Source organism: Pipistrellus hanaki, assembly GCF_964339955.1.
Source record: "Pipistrellus hanaki genome assembly, chromosome: 5".
Lineage (NCBI taxonomy): Eukaryota > Metazoa > Chordata > Mammalia > Chiroptera > Vespertilionidae > Pipistrellus > Pipistrellus hanaki.
In genome coordinates this window covers 61,384,315-61,406,556 of record NC_140507.1, presented here as the reverse complement: position 1 = coordinate 61,406,556, position 22,242 = coordinate 61,384,315, and the positions used below count along the sequence as shown (strand labels likewise).

Genomic DNA, 22,242 nt, shown 5'->3' with positions numbered 1-22,242 from the left:
GACTTGTTACTTGTAAAATGCTTAGAATGCCTTGCTATGGTAAAAAAATTTATATATATGTATTTCTGAAAATTATATATATATGTTTCTAATGTGTTCCTGGCAATGGACTCATGCATAGCTCTTCCTGAAATGTTTGAAATTTCTGAAATGTTCATTTTATATATATATAAATACATTTTATATATATACTCTATATATATAAAATGAACATTTCAGAAATTTTGATTTCTTTCATCTCTAAAGTTAACTGAAATATTAAGAAATTATGTGTTGGTATGTTCTAATGAAAACAGAATAAAATACAACCATTACATAGAGAACACAACTGTTGATCTACCTGCAGTTAACTCTGTAACTGAATTTTGATGACTGCTTGAGAGATTTTCTTCATAATGGAGGCTATGGAAAACTTTAGGGGGACAAATGATGACTTCATTTCCTTGGTATTTGTGGTTCATTTTCAAGGAGTTAGAACCTGAAGAATTCAGCTGCTTCAAAAATAAAATAATCATAACGAGGGCAGATGCCAAGAAATATGAAGAGAAACTAAAAGAGGAAATCATTCATTGGAGTCAGCTGGACCCAAGCAAGGTAATTAAAAACATTTAGGATTTCTTTAAATTTAAGATTAATATGAAACGGATCTGACGTCTTCGTTTAGGTTCAGAAGAGTCAACCATAAAGCTTTCAAGGATTTGAACATGAATACCCCATTGCCATGTCTTGCTGTTCTAGCTTAAATTTAGCTAGCTAGATGTGGAAAAATTAAAAAAAAAAATCATTACTTGAACTCCAGCTTAGAAAACCCAAACCTGAGGGTACCACATATTTTCTGAATCTCAAGTTGAGCTATTGCTTTTCCTAGAAGACAGGACTTCTCTAATTTCTGATACCAGTGGATCATTACCATGATTTTCTTCTATAATATTTTTCAAAGGAAGATATTTTGTCTATTTTACTTTTTTAAATAGGTGAACACTCAGTTTCTTTCAGTTGCCAACAACATGGATTTAAAAGAAATTACAAGTCTTACTTAATTGATCTTACTATAATTTCTATTCTCTGACTTTACTTTATTTGTTATGATAAAATCCTAACATTTTACTTCCTGAAAATGAGTTCTACAATATCTCAATGGTACAAGCAGTGACACATGCCATAGTTACCCAGGGCTGATTCAACAGACAGTTAGAAGGAACAGAATATCCTCAAACTCATTTACATATACTAACATGTAATATCGAACAACCTTGACTGCTTGGGGCCAAAGTCATGGTTAGGATGTGATCACTTCATGATCAGCGTGGTTCAGGTAATGGAAGCAGAATTTCTATCCATCCATATTTTCTGCGTTCTCTTTCCACATGGGAAGGTTTTGTTTTGTTTTTAAATTTTAATTGCACACAGGCTTGGGCAGACTACCTGATCTGCAAGTGTGAAAACCAACTAATGTCAAGAATTGCTATAGATAAAGGTTGTCAACACTAGCTGCTTATAAAAATGCAGCTTATTAAAATTTCTGATTTGATTGGCTTTGTGTGGTGCCAGGGCAATGGAATTTTAAAACAAAATTCTATGAAATTTCAATGTGAAGACATGGTAGAGAATCTTTGGCCTATGATTGCTATTATCTGGCTTTTAACATACTGGGATATATAGACACCAGCCTAGATAAAATTTAATTTTATCTACTCCTGTTGACTCATCATATTTTAGAAGGTGGCCAATCTCTAAGCTCTAATTAGTTCCATCCAATGTACTCTCCCTTAAGCACAAATGATATCTTTCTTTTCCTTAGAGCTTATGACATGCCTCATGACAGTAAGCTGTGCCATTCATAACATGAAAATCCTCTTCTCATCTGTTGTATCTTGTCTAATAATTTTGTTGGCATTTTACATTATTTTCACCTAAAATTTTAGTTTTAAACATTTTCCTTAATTTTATTTAAAATATTATTTGTAGACCGCTAGGATATACTGTGCTCTGTGTTCACCCTTTTAATAACCAACATTAATTTGTAACCATCTCTGTCCCATTCCATAAACCCCAAGCCATGATATTACATAGACATGATTACAATATTGTAGAAATATGTCATTCAAGTTTTCTTGGATTTTAATTTTATTTAAAAATGTGCATTATTTAGATATAATTTCTAACTTACTCCATGAAAATGTACTAAACCTTAGCAATTTGATTATCAGTCTCAAATGCCTGTGATTATATAACCTTTTCTTCACAATCACAAGTATTTTAACTTGTCTTTTACTTTTAATTTTATTCAGGTGAATCAGTTATTCACATACCTTAAGCCTCAAACTTTTGACAGTGCAGAAATTAAAAAGAAAAGGATGTTTCCCCATTTTGTGGAAAAACTTAAAGAAATGAATAGGCTGCCTGCAATATTTTTTTCGTAAGTAACATTTTCTTAGCATTATACTTAATAATGTATGAATTCGAAGAATTTTGAAAATAATCATTGAGGAAGAATATATATAACCTTTGATTCATAATAGTAGAATTTTGAGAAGTATTTGAATCCTCATTTGAGTATACAGTATGTTTTTATTAATTCTAGAGAGAGAGAGAGATACATCAATGTGAGAGAAAAATATTGATCAGTTGCCTCCCTTATGCTCTCTGATCAGGGATCAAACTGCAACTAAGTATGTGCCCTGACTGGGAATTGAACCTACAACCTTTTTTGGGAGGCACAAGAGACAATGTTGCAACCAATTTAGCCACCTGGCCAGAACATATTTTGAGAAATTATAACTCTATTTATGTTGAAGTCATACTTATCATACCAAGGTAGGTATAGGATGAGAGAAAGGAACACTTTTCATTAGATTATATTTAAAAATCTAATTGTATAGTTTAGTACTGTAGAATTTCTGACCCATCCTTATTAGGAAAATTCTATATATCATCAAAGTAAGATAAGGAATAAAGAATAAATAGAGTGTGCATTTGCCAAAGAGAGCATGTACAGTAACACACACATGCATAACATATACACACATATGACCTTGCTGTATTTTTTGTATAGGTTTTTTGCAAAGTGGTCGCATCTAAACTCTTCAGTAAAAAGGAAAGACCTTTACTCCGCTAGTTCCTTTTTTCCTATTTTCGCTTAAGAGCATTAAAAGAAAAGTGAGCTGGGGCTTAATAGCAACATCAAATAATTAGCAATCATGTTTTCATTATACTTAAAATAATGATTTTCCTTTGGGAAATATTATTTAATCAATCTATATGAATGAAATGAATTTACATGACTGCCCTTAAGGAATTGATATCCTTGGAAGAGTGATTGGTTGTATATGACCTTGAAATAGTTAGACTCAATAGTTTAGCCAGTAAGTATATAAACAGTTACTCAACATTTCAGAATTCAAGGCATTCTGTAGGTGCTAATAGACAGTATGAGGAGATATTTGTCACCTCTGGAAACATAGGAGAGTAAAACAGTAAATTTTTATTAATTATAAAGTCTGTCCCTCAACAGTATAACATAATATATACATTTTAAATAAATGTGTGATAAAGACATTAGGTGCTTCAAAGTTTAGTGGGAAGAGAAAATAATGGCTAACGTGATTAAATACATTTAAAAAATATATATCTTTTTATTTCAGAGAGAGGAAAGGAGGGATAGTGAGAGAGAAAGAGAAAGAGAGAGAGAGAGGGATTGATCGGTTGCCTCCTGCACATACCACACTGGGGATCAGCCCACAACCGACTGGGAATTTAACCATGACCTCTGGATTCATAGGTTGATGCTCATCCACTGAGTCATGCCAGCCAGGCTGCAAAGGGATTAGGTATCAAAGTGTATATATTCTAAACAAGAGGAAAGGTGAGGAAACCTACATCTAATTTGTTATATTTCATTTGAAACAAAACAAGATTTACAAAGTGAAATTAAAGGTAGATTATGAATAAAACTTATATGATTATATATATATGTATATAATCTCTCTCATATATGTGATAGAGCTATAAGTAATATGAGATGTATCTAATATATATTATATATATAAGATTGACATGAACATGCAATTATTAAAAATTCTCATATATTTTTAATTTAGATTTAACATTCACTCAGTGGAATATTCAGCTTCACGACTTCTTACACATTTGATAAGCAAACAAGTTACTCGTGATGATCCAAATTCTGAAAGAGAGAAGAAAATTTTGAACAAAAAACTATGGAAAGCAAGAAAATCTCAAAGAAGAAACATTGCTGCGTGAGTATTTTTATTTGAGCTGTGAAATTTTAAATGTTTAATAAAATGCATGGGTGTTCAGCTGCTTTTATAAATTATAAATTCAAACTTGTTTTTATAACATAATGTGACTTTTTCTCTTTTGTTAATATATCAAGTTAATTTATTATAGTTCACTTTTGTGGGGACATCCAAGAGAGGATTTTTTGAATATTTTAGTAATTATACAATAGTTTATAATAATTGTCTTCGTTATAATAGCTTCTTTTCTTTTTCTTAGAAATGCAAGTTATAGATTTGTTTCTTAGAAATTGCAAATTTGCATATTGCTAAAAATAAATAGTTTATAAAGATAGCCATTAGAATATCAACCAGCTTATTAGTCAGAACAAGTTCACTAACACATTTTACTTTTAACACAACAAAGGAAATATGATTTTTGCATCTTGATGCCTTTATTGCCATGACATAAAGTGCATAAGCATATAAATAAATGCCTGTCTTTTTGTTTCATTCTAATGTACAAATTAACCTGAAAAATATTATGTATGAATTTTTGTTACATAACTTTGATAATAGTTACACAAGTCTCACCCTCCTTAGGATTCTTTTCTAGCATTTATCTTTACATTCTCTTGAGAGAAATAATAACCATAATACAATAAATTATTCTTTTTTTACTGTTTCAGATTTATTTCTGAGATAGGGGTGTTCATATAAAATGGGTTTGGGTCTTAGGGTAACAGTTTAGAGAGGATGACTGAGACAGCCCAATGGCCCAATATGCTGGTGACCGTTTCTCCGTATGTCATTTCACCAGAGTAATGACTTGTTAAGAAGTACTCCAATACATTGCACAATGCTAATATTGGCACATATTGAAAATCAATTACAGTATGTGTTTAAAAGAAGAGAGTAGCAAATAAAATTTTTCTAACTTCTTCAACTATTAAGAATTTGCATTTGTATGCAGTTAGTAGGATAATTGAAAATTTCCATCATATTTAATGTAAAAAATATTGTTCCAATAGATATAAAAAATAAATTAAAATTTGGTTGACATGAGATATGGGAAAGGTCCAGGAGGTTTTTCTTTTTCATGTTAGATGAATATTAATGCATATGTTTAAAGTGTACTTAAATGGTAAGTTTATAAAGAGACAATTGAGGTAATTAAGGCCTGATGAATATCCTCTGATAGAGGCATTGTGTTTGAGGTTTGAATTACCTGGCATTTATATACATAACCTCAAACTTAAAAAAAAAAAGCCAGAACCAGTGTGGCTCAGTGGATAGAGCATCAGCCTGCAGACTGAAAGGTCCCAGGTTCGATTTCGGTCAAGGGCATGTGCCTTGGTTGCGGGCACATCCCCAGTGCGGGGTATGCAGGAGGCAGCTGATCGATGTTTCTCTCTCATCTATGTTTCTAACTCTCTATCCCTCTCCCTTTCTCTCTGAAAAAAAAAAATCAATAAAATATATATTTAAAAAAAAATAAAGAACATGCTACAATCAATATATTTACTCATTTTCCTATTTTTCATATTCAGTTATTTTAATTCAGATTCATTGGCTAGAATTCAAAGAATCATTTTATTACAAGCTGAAATAAAGGAAATTAAAAAAAACCTTAAGAAGCATTATGCAATTTCTCCATACTGTACTTACACTGACCGTACAGTTGTGGATTATCAGGTAAGAGAAAAGAAAAAAGGGTAATGCAAGTGTGTGTATGGACTTGCTAAGGCTGCTGTAGCAAAGAACCACAGAATGAGTGGCTTAAACAACAGAAATTTACTTCCTCCCAGTTCTGAAGAGTAGAATCTGAGGTCAAGGTATTGGCAGGGTCACATCCTTCTGAGGGCTTTGAGGGAAGGATCTGTCAAGGTCTTTCCCCTTGGCTTACACATGGTCATCTTCTTTCTGTATCTTCATATCTTCTTTTTTTATGAGTCTGACTTCAAATTTCCTCTTCTTATAAGGACACTAATCATATTAGATGAGGGCCCACCCTAAAGACTTCATTTTAATTGAATTACTTTATAAAGACTCCATCTCCAAATGCAGTAACATCTTGAGGTCCTGGGGATGCACAACTTTGTAGGAGCACAATCCTATCTAATAAAGAGGGAATATGCTAATTGATCCTTATGCCATTGCAAAGATGGTGGCACCCTCAGCCAATAAGGAGAAAACATGCTAATTGCCTTTCCTGCCCTCAAAAATGGCAGTTCCCACAGCCACAAGATGGCAGCATCCAGTCCCCTCAGCCCAGTGTGCCTGCCTCTGGAGTCCCCCTGTCCTCTCAGCCTCCCAGCCACCCAGGCCTGGCCCAAGGCACAGGCAAGCCTCAGATGGCAGCCACCCAGCCGTCCAGGGACACTCAATGCTCAGGAAACCAGGGCTGGCCAAGGCTTACGCTGCTGGCAGTGGCAGTAGCAGAGGTGTGATGGGGATGTTGACTTGCCCTTATTGCCAGGTTGCCTCCCACCCCTAAGGGCTCCCGGACTGTGAGAGGGGTCAGGCCAGACTGTGGGACCTCCCCCTCCAGTGCATGAGTTTTTATGCACTGGGCCTCTAGTTTAGTACATAAAAGTGTATATGATGTCTATACTTTGATATGGAATTTATAAAACAGGTAACATACTTAATCTAAATTAATCTTGAAACAATGGATAGGAGACTAAAGTTATAGGCTGGAGAAATTAAGATAATTTGTGTGAGTTTATATAGTTATTAAAAGCAGCTTGACGATTGGTACCACAGTATGACTCCAATGTTTATAAAACTGTCTTTATTAATTGAAGTTAATTATAACTATTCCCTTATGTAGACATATATAAATATCAAATGTAAAATTCTTTTCTCTCAGTTATAGGCTTAAGCAACAACTTGCTAAAAGAAACTCAAAATCATATTTGTCTTCTGAAAAATTTTCCTTGTCAGTTTTTTACCTACCTTGTACCTAGTTTTTCAAACTTGAAACTGTGGAGTTATGATTGTCTTATACTTCTCCCTGATGCCACAGCTCATTCAGAAATGTTAAACAATGGTTGTGCATGAAATGCTTTCTGGTTGACCTCACTGTTCTTGTAATAGTCAGAGAAATGTGGTCATTACCTGTTTATGGTTTGTATAATAATTGAGAGGGAGAGAAAGAGAGGCAGAATGAGAGCAAAGGGGCAAAAAAAGAGAAAAGAAAAAAAAGAAAAGAAAAGAGAGAAACAAAAATAGTGATTAGGAAAGAGAGACAAAGAGAAGAAAGAGATATAATAACAGTGACTGACAGAGAAAAATAAATATACAGAAATAGACAGGAAGTTTCAGAGAGAGAGAGAAAGAAGAAAAGTGTAGAAGCAGCAGGAGAGAAACAGGGAAAAATTTAGGGGGAGGAGTGACAGACACAAAGATAACAGAGAAAAGATAAACTGGAAGACATGGAGAGAGGGAGAGAGAGAGAGAGAGAGAGAGAGAGAGAGAGAGAGAGAGAGAGAGAGAGAGAGAGAGAGAGAGAGAGAAGAAAGGGAAGGAAGGAAGGAAGGAAGGAAGGAAGGAAGGAAGGAAGGAAGGAAGGAAGGAAGGAAGGAAAGAAGGAAAGAAGGAAGGAAAGAATGAAGGAAGGAAATAAGAAAGGAAGGAAGGAAGGAAGAGAGAACGAACAACAAATACTGGTCAGACATGACTGGAGGTGGTAATAAAAAAGAAACTCAGCAAGTTAGAGTTGAATTAACAGCAAAAATAAAACAAAATTGAGGTGGTCACAAGTCAGACTAAGCTGAGATTTTTTTGGGTACTAGCATCAGGGCACTCCAATCCCTCACCCACCTCTTATCCTATCCCTTCAGTGTTTCCTCATTGCCCCAGGGTGAGCTGGAGCCCTTAGTTCAGTCCAGTGATTAAGCAGTTGGGATCATGGCTAGGCCTCAACCACCCAGTGGGTATGGGGAAGAAAATGGAGTACATGTTCCTGATGAAGAAATGGATGAAGAAAGAAAGGATCACCATATATATGGTTGGGTTGCATTTGCTTGTGTCAGAAAGGTATGGAGTTTTGAATGTCAGGTACTATGAAACCACTCTACTAAAATATAATATTCATTTTGTAGTGCAAATAGGCTTTGGGTTCTGGCCTTAAACATACTATTGTTTAAAGTGTGTCCAACTCTGAATTGATTTTTATTATTTATTTATTTTTTAAATTGATTTTTAAACAGTATTTTTACATGTGACATCATTGTTAAGTTGAAGGATTGATGTTTTCATTTGACACTACAAGACTCTTCTATTTCAGACTTTGGCAAAGATCTTACGCAGACTGAGAGGAACAAGACAATGCTACAAACTACACAGTCTGCTAAAGAGGGGCATTGGGTATCACCACGGTTCGATGGAATATAAACAAAGACAAGTTGTAGAGATGCTTTTCAGACTGAAGCATGTCAAGGTTGGTGAACTTTGAGGATAACTTTCCTAAGCACAGTGCCTTCATTCCTTCGGCCTGAGTAGAGTGGTCACTCTGTCTCCCTTCCCATAACCTCTTCACTGGGAGGGATATGCTGCTAACATTTTAGCATATTCTATTCCATCCCTTTAAATACATTTTACATTGTTAATAAATAATATATATGCAATCAGAGATCCTGTCTACTTTGCCTAATAGTACATAATTAAGTTTATTATTAATTAGTATTACATAATAAACATTGTATCAGTGCATTATAATATACACATTTACTTCATTTAAGCATTCTAATGTTGAAATTGTTGTTTGTAAACGTATATCATCATTTCTGATTGTTGATGGGATCAGCTGATTCTGCAAAGTGAAATCACTGTTTCAAAGAGCAAAAGTGATTTTCAGGCTCTAGAAATACATTGCTAAATTTCTTTCCAGAATAACTATATTTGTTTACTTCACTTTGACAATTTTGAGTATTATGACTAAAAAAATGGAGTTGTGAGTACAAGGTGGAGAGCATTTTATATGCCATGCACCCAATTTCACTTATTAACATCTTGCATTAGTATGGTACATCTAAAATAATAAAAGCATAATATGCTAATTGGACTGGGCATCATTCTGGATGTCCTTCTTGATGAAGCTGAGACCAGAGGGAAGCTGGTGCCTGCAACTGGGGGAAGGAAGGCCTACTCATGCATGATTTTCTTGCATTGGGCCTCTAGTTTGTTATAATTAAGTAATATTGACAAATTTTTATAAACTAAAGTTTATTCTTTATTCAGACTTCCTCAGTTATTCCTACAATGTCCTTTTTAAGTTCCACAATTGCAACCAAGATGCAACATTTTAATTGTCAGTCCTCTTTAAGCTTTCTTGGATGTGACACTTTCTCAGAAATACCTTGTTTTTAAAGATCCTGATGCTTATAAGGATAATTGATAAGATTATTTTGTAGAATATTACTCAGTTGGGATTTCTCTGATGTGTTTCTCGTGATCACATGGGATCTCATGGGTTTCTTGAAGGAAGATCACAGAAGTAACGTGCTATTCTCGTCATATTATCTCAGGGTTATAATTATGGACATGACATCACTATGGATGTTAATCTTCAGCACCTATTTGTTAGACTTTTCCACTGTAAAGTAACCTTTTAATTTCACTTTTCATACTGTCCTCCTTGGAAGGAAATCACTATGCATAGCCCACGCATAAGGAGTAGGTAGTTTAGTTATACTTTACCTCCTTATAGTTGAAGTATCTACATAAATTATTTAGAATTCTTCTGTAGAAGAGCTGTGTCCCTTCTCTCTCTCATTTATTTATGTATCCAACATATATTTATATCACTATGGGCACATGGGTATTTATTTTCTGCTTTGGATTATAATTCAATGCTACTTTACTTTTTTTCTTGTTCAAATTGTTCCAATTTTGGCAATTGAGAGCTCATTCACTTGCTTCCTGTAGCCCTTTGGCCTACTTCCCTCATTGTGAGTTGTTTGTTTTTAAACACTTCTTTACATGCTGGCAAAGTAAGATGCTCAGTCCCAGTCTTAGAATACTAAGTCATGTCTCCAAAGAGCCCCAATTTCTTTTAGAGAAGCCCGAGAAACTGCTATAACCAAGAAGAGTCAAAGGAGACATGCCTAGCAAATGTAATGGGTAGATACATAAAAAGGACATTAGGTAAAAAATAAGAAAATCTGGAAAAAGTATGAACTTTAGTTATTAATAATGTATAGGACCAATTTAAGATGTTAATTGTAGGGAAAACTGGATACAGAGTATAGGAACTCTGTATTATCTTTGCAAATTTCTGTAAATCTAAAAGGGTTCTAAAAATAAAATTTGTTTAGCAATATATTATATACATGCATTAAAATGTGTTATGTAGGTACTGATTTCAGTGTTCTGGAGGCTTATGAATTTAAAATTATATTACTGGCAATTTTTTTTTACCTTCTATCAATTATTCAAAGTAGAAATATTGAGAATAGAAAACGTTAATGTAAATTTTTGTTTCTCTTTGTAGTTCTGCTAGTTTTACTTTATATGTTTTAATATGTTCTATATTCTGTAAGAAAATGGCCTTAAGAATAAGGCACATTAAAAGCACTCTGAGAAAATAGAGTACTGTAACAGAGTGATATGCAATTTGTCAAAATGAAGCCAGGCCAATGTTGTTCAGTGGTTGTGTTGACCTATGAACCAGGAGATGACAGTTTGATTTTTCTGTGTGAGCACATGCCTGAGTTGTGTGCTAGATCCACAGCTGGGGTTGTGCAGGAGGCAGCTTGTCAATGATTCTCTCTCATCATTGATTTTCTGTCTCTTTCTCCCTCTTCCTTCCCTTTCTGAAATAAACAAAAATATATATTTTTAAAAATCTAAAAAGCAAAATGAAGCAAGAAACAATGAAATTTTATCTTCAGAAACTTAAAGAAAATAACTTTCAACTTAGAGTTTTATACACAACAAAATTATTTTTCCACAATAAGGGCAAAGTGGAGAATTTTAGACAAATAAAAACTGAGAGTGTTTGCCATTTTGCTTTATCGCTTAAAAGAAAATTCCAAATTTGAAAAAATTGAAGTAATTTCAGGAAAATGAAAGATGTTTAAAAATGCATAAAGGAGTAAACCTAGAAAAACACAAATATAGTGAAATTAAAACTTTTGTTATCTGAATAAAAATAACACCATAGAATAAAAAAGAGAAATTTATGTTACAATTCTGTATATTTCAGAAGTGGAAGTTGTGTTTTGTTTTTTTGGATTTTTTTTTTTTGTGTGTGTGTGTGTGTGTGTGTTTTGTGTATGTGTTTTAAGATACAGTATTTTAATTGACTTAAGAGAGGAAGAGAGAGGTGGGGAGAGATAGAAACATCAGTAATGAGAGAGAATCATTGATTGACTTCCTTCTGCATGTCCTCTGCTGAGGATGGAGCCCACAACCCAGGCATATACTGTTGACCGGAATCGAACCTGCGGCTCTTCAGTCCACAGGCTGATGCTCTATCCAGAGCAAGCTGGGTCATGTGGAGGTTGTTTGATGTAATATCTAAAGGGAGAATAAACGTATTGATTAATTTTGGACTTTGAGAAATACAGATTATATGAATTTGTCAGTACCAACTGAAAGAACAGAATTTGAGTGTTGAACATCCAAACTACAGAGGAAAAATAAGTGTCATGGAAAATATCTGAATGAATTAGAACCAAGAAAGCAGACAAAAAAATTTTAAAACACTGTGACTAACCATATAAAAGGGTAGCCAGATCATCAAATATAACATATTAAGCTAGTGTCCTGGTGCATGGATTTGTGCACATTGAAAGGAAATTGACTAGAAGAAAGATTATGTTACTGCAAAAAATTACATGTCAAAATAGTATATGTAATATAATATTATAAAATAAAAACACGCATGTGATTGGCACCAGTGAAAGCTTTATATGCATTGCGCATGTGTGAGCCACTGTTTATTTTTAAATTGTCAGTGTGCGTCAGTGTACCAGCCTGTTGGTCATGTGTGATTGGTGCCAGCAAGAGCTTTATATGTATTGCACATGCATGAGTCAACATTATTTTTAAATTACCAGTGTGTGTCATATATACTGGCCTGTCGATTGGTCAATCAGTCAGATGGATGGATGGTTGGTCACTTAGCCTTTTATATATATATAGATAGATAGATAGATAGATAGATATAGATATATAGAGATAGAGATATAGATATATAGAGATAGATAGAGATATAGATATAGATAGATGATAGATAAGCTGATTCATAGTAACTTAATGGTTCTAATTAAGAGGAACATTTTTGAAGTTAATTAACAAAATATCCAACTAGGTGTAGATTATATGGAACACATTGGGGGGAAAAAAGAATTGAAAGGAAAATTAATGTAAATGATAACCAAAAGAAAACTAATGTGGCTAGGTTTATCTTAAAATCTGTTTTAAGATAAAATCATTGCTAGAGATACAGAATGTCCCACCATTAGAAAGGTATACTAATTTAACATTTTTACATAATCACAGTACAAAAATATATAAAGAAAAAAGCATAATGGAAATAAAGAAAATATAGAGTTGATAGATAAATAAAATACTGAACAGCTGAAGTTATGTGGTAGAACTAAACTAGTACTTAGAGAAAATTGTATAAAAAACTGAAAAGAGAAGCAAGAAAGAGTATAAGTAACCTCAAGTGGGGTTGGGATAAGATAGAGATAAGACAATATCTAGCTGTTTGCTTCAGTTTTTACTAAGCAATATGAATAAAAATAGTATTTTCAATTTGAAGTAAGAAAGCAAAATCCCAGGAAATACCCTTTATACGAACATCTTAACTCAGTTGGGAATACCATTTCTTACTCAATATACCATCGGATCTTCTCCAGAATAATCTAAAAGCTCCTATAAGATCATTCATCTTCCATTCATCACCTCCTAAAATTAGTTTACAGACTAACCGAAGCATTTTTATAAATATTAATATCATGTTACTCCACGTTTTCTTAAACTGCTTAAAGTGTTGTGGGTATTTTTGTTGTTGTTTGATTTCATCCTCACCCTAAGATATGTTTATTGACTTTAGAAAGAGAGGAAGGGAGAGAGAGAAAGAGAAGCATCGATGTCAGAGTGTAACAGCAATAGGTTGCCTTCCATAAGTACCCCAAAAGGGGATCCAACCCACAAACTAGGTCTGTTCCCTGATTGGGATAGAACTCACAACTTTATGGTGCATGAGATGATACTCCAACCAACTGAGCCGCCTGGCCAAGGCTAAAGTGGTTTTTTAATCTTGATGTGACCTGGTTTCTGCACTCTCAGAGTTTATCCCCTACTATTTTCTTAGAAATGTTTTCATGTAAAACCAATATTCCTTTTACAATCTAGTGCTTTTGTTTATGAAAAATATTAAGAGCTTACTGGATGGCTGTGATTTTACATCACTTTGCAATACAAAAATTCTAAGTAATTGTTAAGGAAAATATTAATATTCTAAAAGAAAGCAAGCATCTGTATTTTTGGTGACACCTACTGCCCATTGGAGTTTTACTCAAGAAAACTAATTTAACAGGGTTTAACCTAGTCAATATTTAAAGACTATGCACACATTTATGTATTCTATGTTAACTTTATTATTATTGTCGTTGTTGTTGTTGTTGTTATCCTTCATCTTCAGGTGATAACAGCTACCTCCACCCTTGCTTTGGGAATTAATATGCCATGTAAATCTGTTGTTTTTATGGAAGACTCTGTTTTTTTGGATGCCTTAAACTTTCGACAGGTATTTATACAACCTGCCTATATTATATTTGCATATTGGAGATTGGGAACATTTATTCAATAAGCCAAAATAAAACCACATTTATTTTAAAACATTTGGACTAAAATAAAACAATGTTTTTAAATGGTCCTGGATATATAACATTGCATGAATATGGTTACATTTAAAGACATTTTGAATACTTATCGATTGGATAAAAGATTAGTTTATCTGATAATATTCCTGCTTTGATAAATATCATTAAACTCAAACAACAATAATAGAAAGAAGAGGTGACCACATCTTCTGAGAACTCAAAAGGTGCTAAGCACCTACAATTATAATCTGAGTGTCTACATTGTTCTCAGTTCAGGCTAGTTTCTGGAAATACTTTGGTAAAAAGACTGAAATTGCCCCTGCTCTAAAAATCATGTTCTGAAAACATAGGCATTACTTAAAAAGCAAGCACACTTTAATAATATATTTGTAAGGTAAAATAATATGTTGAACTTTACTAAAATTAATATACCAAGCAACAAAGATTCTTTCAAGATTTTTGAAAGTTTAATGTTTTATGTGGTATAGGTAAGTTAGATATTAATTATTTATAGAGATAAGACTTGAAATGATTTAAAAGTGTTATGTGATCATCCCTTTAGATGTCTGGTCGTGCAGGAAGACGTGGAGAAGATCTTATAGGAAATGTGTTCTTCTATGATATTCCATTACCTAAGATAGAAAGGCTCTTAAAATCGAATGTGCCCAAACTGAAAGGTCAATTTCCTCTAAGTATAACCTTGGTTCTCAGACTTATGCTTTTAGTTGCCAAAGCAGATGACAAGGAGGATGCCAAAGCAAAGGTACATTTTTATTTTATTTAAAGAACTTAAATCAACATCAGTTTTATTTAAGCTTAATTTTATGTTACATAATTTACATAAGTTGAAGTGAATAAAATATTAATGTGCTGTAAATAAACTCCTGTAACATTTGATTCTACTTTATAAATGCCCTAATTCAGACCAAAAACATGCTTTTAATTTTCATGCTTTCACATATTTGGAAAATTAAGCCCATGGTTGTCCTGTTATAATTACTCCTGGGTTCTGTATATATTAGAAAAGAAACTTTTTCTTCCCCTGTTATTATATATGATTAAATTAAAAAAAATTCAAATAAATAACTAATGGTTTAAAAATGTAAAAGAGACTAAAACATTCATAATTCTTGGTTTTACATTTTTATACCACCCTAGAGGTCCAGGGCCAATCGGGCCAGGCCAGCAGTGGGGAGAGGCCGCAGGCAGTTGGCTGGCCCGCCCACCCCTGATCAGGGACCGGGCCAGGGGGATAGGGGCAGTTGGGGCCCAGATCAGTCTGGTTGGCTGCTGCAATGGATGTCATAGCCACTGGTTATTTCAGGGTAGTTCTGGTTGTTTCACCATTCTTTGTCACTGTGCTTTTATATAGAGAGATTTTACTTGTCATCTATCATATATTAAGGTGTAATTATTTATCTTTCCCTCAATATTTTATTATCATTTTCTATCACACACACGTAATATAAAACATTATGGAATGCCTAATTGAAATAAATAATAATTATAGTAATATAATAAAGCAATATTCAATGCCTAATCTACACTAATAAAAGAGAAACATGCACATTGACCATACCTCTGCTACACTCACAAGCCATGCCCATCAGCCAATCAGGAGCGAGTATGCAAATTAACCCAACCAAGATGGCGTAGGCCACGAGATGGAGTGAGCAGGAGGCTTGGGTTGCCCCAATAATGGAGGAAGCCAAGCTTCCTGCTCTCCCTGGCTGGCCCTGGCCTCTGCTCAAGGCTACAAAGTTTCATTATAGAAAATAAATAAATCCCATATACTTGCTTCCAGCTGGCACTGGTCTCTGCTCGAGGAGTCACTGAGAGAGAAAAAAACAAACAAACAAAAAAAACAGAAAAAGAAATAAAAGGAGGGGCTGGGAACTTGGTTTGGGGGTGGTGATCAGGCCAGGATGGGACTGGAATTGTGGATGATCAGCCTGGTAGGGGCAGGGCTGTTGGGGGTAAGCAGTCCAGCAGGGGGACCAGTTGGGGTTTTACAGGTGGTCAGTGGGGGTCAGTTGGAGGTGAGCAGGACAATGGAGGGGGGGCAGTTTGGAGTGAGCAGGCCAGCAGAGGGGCAGTTGGGGGCAAGCAGGCCAGTGGGGAGGGAGGGTCAGGAAAATCAGGCCAACAGGGGGCAGTTGGGGGTGAGCAAGCTGTTGGGGGGCATTTGGGGGCAAGCAGGCCAGCAGCGGGGGGCAGTTGGGGGCAATTAGGCCAGCAGGCAGAGTGGTTAGTGGCAATCAGGCAGGCAGGCAGGCAGATGAGCGACTGGAGCCAGCAGTTCAGATTGTGAGAGGGATGTCCGACTGCCAGTTTAGACCTGACCCCTGTAAACCAGCAATAGGACATCCTTTGAGGGGTCCCAGATTGGAGAGGGTGCAGGCTGGGCTGAGCAATACCCCCATCCCCGTGTATGAATTTCTTTCACTGGGCCACTAGTTAAAAATATTTTAAAAACATGCCTTAGCTGATTTTGCTCAGTGGGTAGAGTATTGGCCTGCAGATTGAAAGGTTCCAGGTTCAATTCTGGTCAAGGTCACATGCCTGGGTTGCAGGCTCAATCCCTAGTAGGGAATGTGCAGGAGACAGACAATCAATAATTGATGTTTCTCTCTCTCTCCCTTCCTTTCTGAAATCAATAAAAATATATTTTAAGAAAATATAAAAACATAATTTATTATAAGTTGTACATAAGTATATATAGCACCCTGTTCTATAATAGGAATGTTTAGTTGTCTTTTGTATATTACATTTGGAAGATACACTATAAAATGTGCTTAATATCTAACTTGATGTTTTGATATATGTATATATATATAGGCATTGTCAGTTCTCCAATATTCATTGATGTCCTTCAAGCAACCAAAGATCAATTGCATGTTACAGTTTTACTTTATATATTCTTTGCAATTCTTGGTCAGAGAGGTAAGATTTAAACCTACTTCCACTAAATTAATGTGTTAGTACATATGTTTAAATCTACTGTACTAAAATGTACTTTATTAACAACTTTTTTTGATTGGTATTGCTGAGATCTACAGACCAGCTTAGCATGATAAAATTAATTTCTAGGAATATCTGAATCAAGAATGTATTCCCATTGGATATTCTGGTCTCGTGTCACATTTGCACTACCATGAACCTTCAAACTTTGTTTTAGTAAGCTTGCTGAAGAAAGGCTTATTTCACAAGCTATGTATTCCAACCAAGATAAAAGGTAAGCAATTATTCTTTTCCAAACATTTACTCATTAAATGTGTGCACAGACACACACACACACAGAGCACATGTGTTGTTGCATATAACCATATATTCCTCAGAATGCATTCACTTTGGAAGGTGTGACTTTCTAACTTGTTTTCTCTTAATGTACTTTGAACATTTTTATTTTTATTTTGTAACACTATATATGTTTATAAAAATATTAATATATGAATGGTATATTTGTAAAATACTGTTAATATTCTAATGTGACTATTTAAATATGCTTCAAATTAAAAACAACTTAGAATAATAAATATTATTATTCAAGAATTATAATAATATATGTAAAAATCACTAATTTATCCTTCTTATACCTGGACATTGACATGAAAAACAGGCCTCTCTGTGATATCCTCACATTTAGGTACTAATCATTAGCTGTATCCTAGTAAAATATATAGCTAACAGTTCAAAATCACATGTAACTGTAGCAATATATTGGCATCGCAATATTGTCCTCTGTAATTATTTCCTTTTTTAAATCATACATTATTTTTCCCTTTTCCATAACTTTGACATATGAAATTTAATTTGCTATAGAAAGAAATAAAGTGATCTGCTCTAAATTCAAATGAACTCAAATATATAATTAATATCCTATTGTTTATTTTATTTTCAGTAAATTACTAACTTTTGTTAAAATGACATTAAAAATAATTGAAGTATTATACAGGCAATCTTCAGGTTACATTGGACTTGACTCATCATTCCGTGGTTATATCGCCATCTCCCATTTACAGTATTTATTAAAACAAAGTTCCGTTATTTTGACGTATGTACATATGTGCTTTATGTTTTTTATTACTTATTTACCACAAGTAAAGGTTAGGAATTATATATTTCTTTTAATTTTTTTTTTTTTTTACTGTTTCACTTCATTACTGCTGTGTATGTGCTCCATCTGAGTGAAGGAGGTGCTTATATGATGGGTTCCAACTTATGGCGAAAATCCCATTACATCGTGTGGTAGGAATGTAACCTGAGGACCTACTATATAATATGCTTTAGAGCTCCTAATATGTCAAACCTTAAAACCTTTAATCCATTATTAATCTACTAGAGGCCTGGTGTGCAAAATTGTGCATGGGGTGTGTGTGTGTCGGGGGGGTCCCTTAGCCCAGCCTGCACCCTCTCCAATCTGGGATTCCACTCACAATCTGGAACCACTGGCTCCTAACTGCTCACCTGCCTGCCAGCTTGATTCCCCTAACTGCTATCCCCTGCCAACCTGACCCCCCTAACTGCCTAACTGCTCATCCTTGCTGGCCTTATCCCCCTAACTGCTCTCCCCTCCTGGCCTGACCCCCCTATCTTCTTTCCCTTTCTCTTCAGGCCCTTTGGACCCCCAGCATAGGTGTGCTGAGAGCTCTCTGCCATGGCCCCGCTCCTGTCCTCATTGGTCCTTTCGTGACAGCGTCCCAGACAATTTGTATATTCCTCTATTATTAGTATAAACAGTTCTTCATGAAATGATCATAGAAAATAATCATTAAATTTTACTTATTTTATACATACTTTGAGTAATGTATCAAAAAATTAAAGGAATCAAAAACAACTGAAATAAATTGCTATAATGTTATCAATATAAGCACATCAATTTAAGGTGCTTTTGTTAGTTTGCTTGCTTGCTTGAATTCTGGGAGGTCACTCTTCATGTTCTGCATTTCTCCAGGAGTTGAGTCTGGTGTGGCTTGTTACCTCGTTCTCACACGAGGGGCTATCAGTGTGGGCATGGCACTCTGTTAGATATGATGCCTGATTGAAAATTGGAAATCAGACATAAGTTTTCCCTTGAAATTTAGTCGCTAAAGTATTGCAGGAGTTTTCTCATATGGAAACGTAGGAAACAAATACTCCAGGGAGAGAAATATCAGGAGCATGTCAATAGGTGTAGTTGCGAGCTTTTTTTGGACTGTAGTTGTGCCAAAGGCAGAGTGGGTGTGGTTAACATCTGACGTGGACTGGCAGATACGGAATTTGGAAAGCAGCATAAGGCCTTCCTTCCTTAGTAGGTTTCGAAGAGAGGTGGAAAAGTGAGTAGAACAAAGTGGCAAAGGGAGGGTTTGAAGCCCATGATGGAGTCCAGGGCAATTCTAGAACTAGAAGCCAAATGGCTATGTTCGTTCATTCGTTTGTTTTTTACTTCAGCTAAGAATGGATTTAATGATACCAAGAATCTGTTTGTAGGAGGTCAATTAATCTGCATTATTATAAAGTAACATTATAATTTATTTAAAAATTCACCAAACATCTGGTGTCTTACCTTGAAATTTCAAGTTTAGGTATTAAGAACTGACTCAGTATATTTCTAAAATGATTAATTTTTTCCTCCAGAGTTTTGAAAAATTATACCCCTTATTTTAAACAGGCCAAAAGAGCTTTTCTGAAGAAGTGATGGAAAAATTAGTGGTGGTGTTAGCAAATCTTTTTGGAAGATACCATCTTCCTTCCTGTGTGAAAAACTTTAAAAAGCCATTTTCTCATTCTGTGGTAAGAAAAAAATGTATAACCATAACCTTGCAATTCTATGTAACATTTTTGCATTATAGCATACAATGCAATCATATTTTCCTGTAATAAAATTTTGCTGTCATTTACTTAACCATGTCTCAGTCATTTCTTGGTACAAAGTGACTTCTCAGCTGAGGAAAATATTTAGGTCTTGTGTAAAAATGGAAAGCTTTATTCCTGTTAGAGATTTTTAGCGAGTGAATAACATAGAACATTTTATTACATCTAATGGTGAAGTAGTGGCCACAGTACCATTTCATTTGAACCAAGAAGACATGAATGCTCAGTCTAACAGCCATAGGAAATCACTGTCCTGGGAATTCTACTCTTTGCCAAATGACAAAAAATTAGAAATACAATATAATTATGGGAAAGGTGAGCATAGTGAACATGACATACAGCAGGTACACACATAGGAGGAGATGAGGTCTAATGGAATATTTATTGGAGGGAAAACAAAGGACCAGGTACACCACGCCCGATGTCTCCTCCATGGCCAGGTGCCTCCGCTCCTTCTCGCTGTAGAAGTCCATCCTACGGGTCCCCAGGCCCGTGCTTGTTCCCATCACGCCCAGGAGGAGGGCCAGGATGCAGAACTGCATGAAATGAATCCTCATCCAAGGCTCCAGTGGCCCAGCAATCCAGCAAAGTCTCTGTTCTTGTCTGGCTCACATTTGGTGCTTCCATTTGGCTAAAGGTAGAGAGTATGTGGGTGCTACCAAGACGAGCCTTTGCCTTGGGCTTGGGCAAATGTAGGCTTCCTTTTAAAATATCCAGTCACTTTCTTTTATCTTCTGGGGGCTATGCTGAGCCCTCCCCATTTCCTGAATCTCCTGGGGTTTTGTGCCCTTATTCTCTTTGATTCTTTTCCCTGATTTTTCCAGGTTAGACCCCTCCCCTTCATGGTCATCACTGTAGCTCCTACTGCACATGCCTCAGCGTTCTGCTTCCTCATCTGGCTTCTGCTGTGCTTGTGCCCAGCAAAGGAATCTCCGCATAGGGACAAGTATGGGCCTGTGGACTCAGAGGCTGGACTTTCAAGGGCAAAGTCAGCTGATCTTGGATGATCCAGTGCACATGGTGTTTATCCCTCCCCCTGTAATCCAGTTGTTCCCTGGGGAAGATGGTCTTTCTGCCTGCTTGGGACTTTGGCCAAGGATGTGCCTGTCCCCCGAGTGTCTGTGAAGCTGTAGCTGCCTAGTGGATCAGTTTAGCTCCCTTCTCCTTTAATACCTAACTCGCTACCTACTGTAACAGTAGGGTCACAAGTGATTTTAATTTTTTATTTATACTTTTTATAAATAATAGAATTTAAATGATATTTTTAAATAATATTATGAGACCCCATGTCTCATAGGCTTTGGCAATCGTCTGCTTTAAAAAAAATAAAACAAAAAACAATAGTAATCAGATTCATTGTTCCTAGGTAATTCTAGATGATCTTCCTGAGGAATTTGCTAAGGTGGTGAAGGAACACAACACCAGAATTCAAGAGAACTTTGGTTCCTTCCTCCTAACAATTTCCAAGTTGGCTGACATGACAAAAGAATCCCAACTACCTCTCTCAGAAATTGGTAAGATTGTGAGTGTACATAAAGAGAATGTGAAGTCCATAAAAGAAAATAAATGTAAATATGTTGAGATAAAATTCGCTTTACAAAATAAGGACAAAACTATTGCAAAAAAAAAAAAATGCACAGAAAACTAGCATAATCCTTCAGATTTATGCTGTGAAAATTTTATACTGAAATTATATAATTTGGAATTAGCTAAGCCACCATAGATTTGATTTAACCCTAAATAATTAACATATTTCTATATTTTCTGATGTCATTATAAGCTGATCTCAAATTTATTCTAAAGTATCTCCTTTCCAATTGATGCTATTTTTTTAAGTAGATATTGGTGCTCTTAACTAGTGACAATTTCAAATCTGAATTAACTTTGGGAATATAAGAAAAGGAATATTGGCATATATGTTAGTGGTCATCGGTATGCTCTACTTTCTTGAATAGTAGGTGGGATCATTAAAGAAATTAAGACTTTGCCCATGTCTTTGAGTAAAAGACAGAATAAATGAAAAAGAAAATATAAGAAAAACTCAGTAATGTATTCCAGATAAAATAAAGGGAGTAGAAGTAGAAAACACACCCAGGACCCCCAAATAGGAAGATAGAAGGATTGAGAGCTGAGAAGAAAATGGGAAGGTGGCAGAACTCTGTTTTCCAGAAGAATCAAGGAGGAAAATAAAAAGGAGCAGTAAGGACTGATTTAGTTTATTCAGATAGCATATTATTTGGAATGTAGAGGCTTATGAAGGGCAAAGGGAAAATAGTCAGTTAATTCAACCATGGAATGAGAATTTAACT

At 35.0% G+C, this 22,242-nt stretch overlaps 1 protein-coding gene across 3 annotated transcripts in view; it reads left to right on the top strand.

Moving 5' to 3' along the window:
* The window catches only part of LOC311622498 (putative ATP-dependent RNA helicase DDX60), a 76,931-nt gene that overhangs the window by 46,379 nt on the left and 8,310 nt on the right, over positions 1 to 22,242 (top strand). For all 3 annotated transcript variants that reach the window (XM_084883719.1, XM_084883720.1, XM_084883721.1), the window contains 11 exons: positions 469 to 594; positions 2,292 to 2,419; positions 4,101 to 4,259; positions 5,789 to 5,933; positions 8,530 to 8,682; positions 13,900 to 14,004; positions 14,643 to 14,843; positions 16,919 to 17,023; positions 17,171 to 17,315; positions 19,731 to 19,852; positions 21,300 to 21,447. In XM_084883719.1, the coding sequence (XP_084739845.1) occupies positions 469 to 594; positions 2,292 to 2,419; positions 4,101 to 4,259; positions 5,789 to 5,933; positions 8,530 to 8,682; positions 13,900 to 14,004; positions 14,643 to 14,843; positions 16,919 to 17,023; positions 17,171 to 17,315; positions 19,731 to 19,852; positions 21,300 to 21,447 (1,537 nt within the window). The remainder of the gene's footprint in view (positions 1 to 468; positions 595 to 2,291; positions 2,420 to 4,100; positions 4,260 to 5,788; positions 5,934 to 8,529; positions 8,683 to 13,899; positions 14,005 to 14,642; positions 14,844 to 16,918; positions 17,024 to 17,170; positions 17,316 to 19,730; positions 19,853 to 21,299; positions 21,448 to 22,242) is intronic.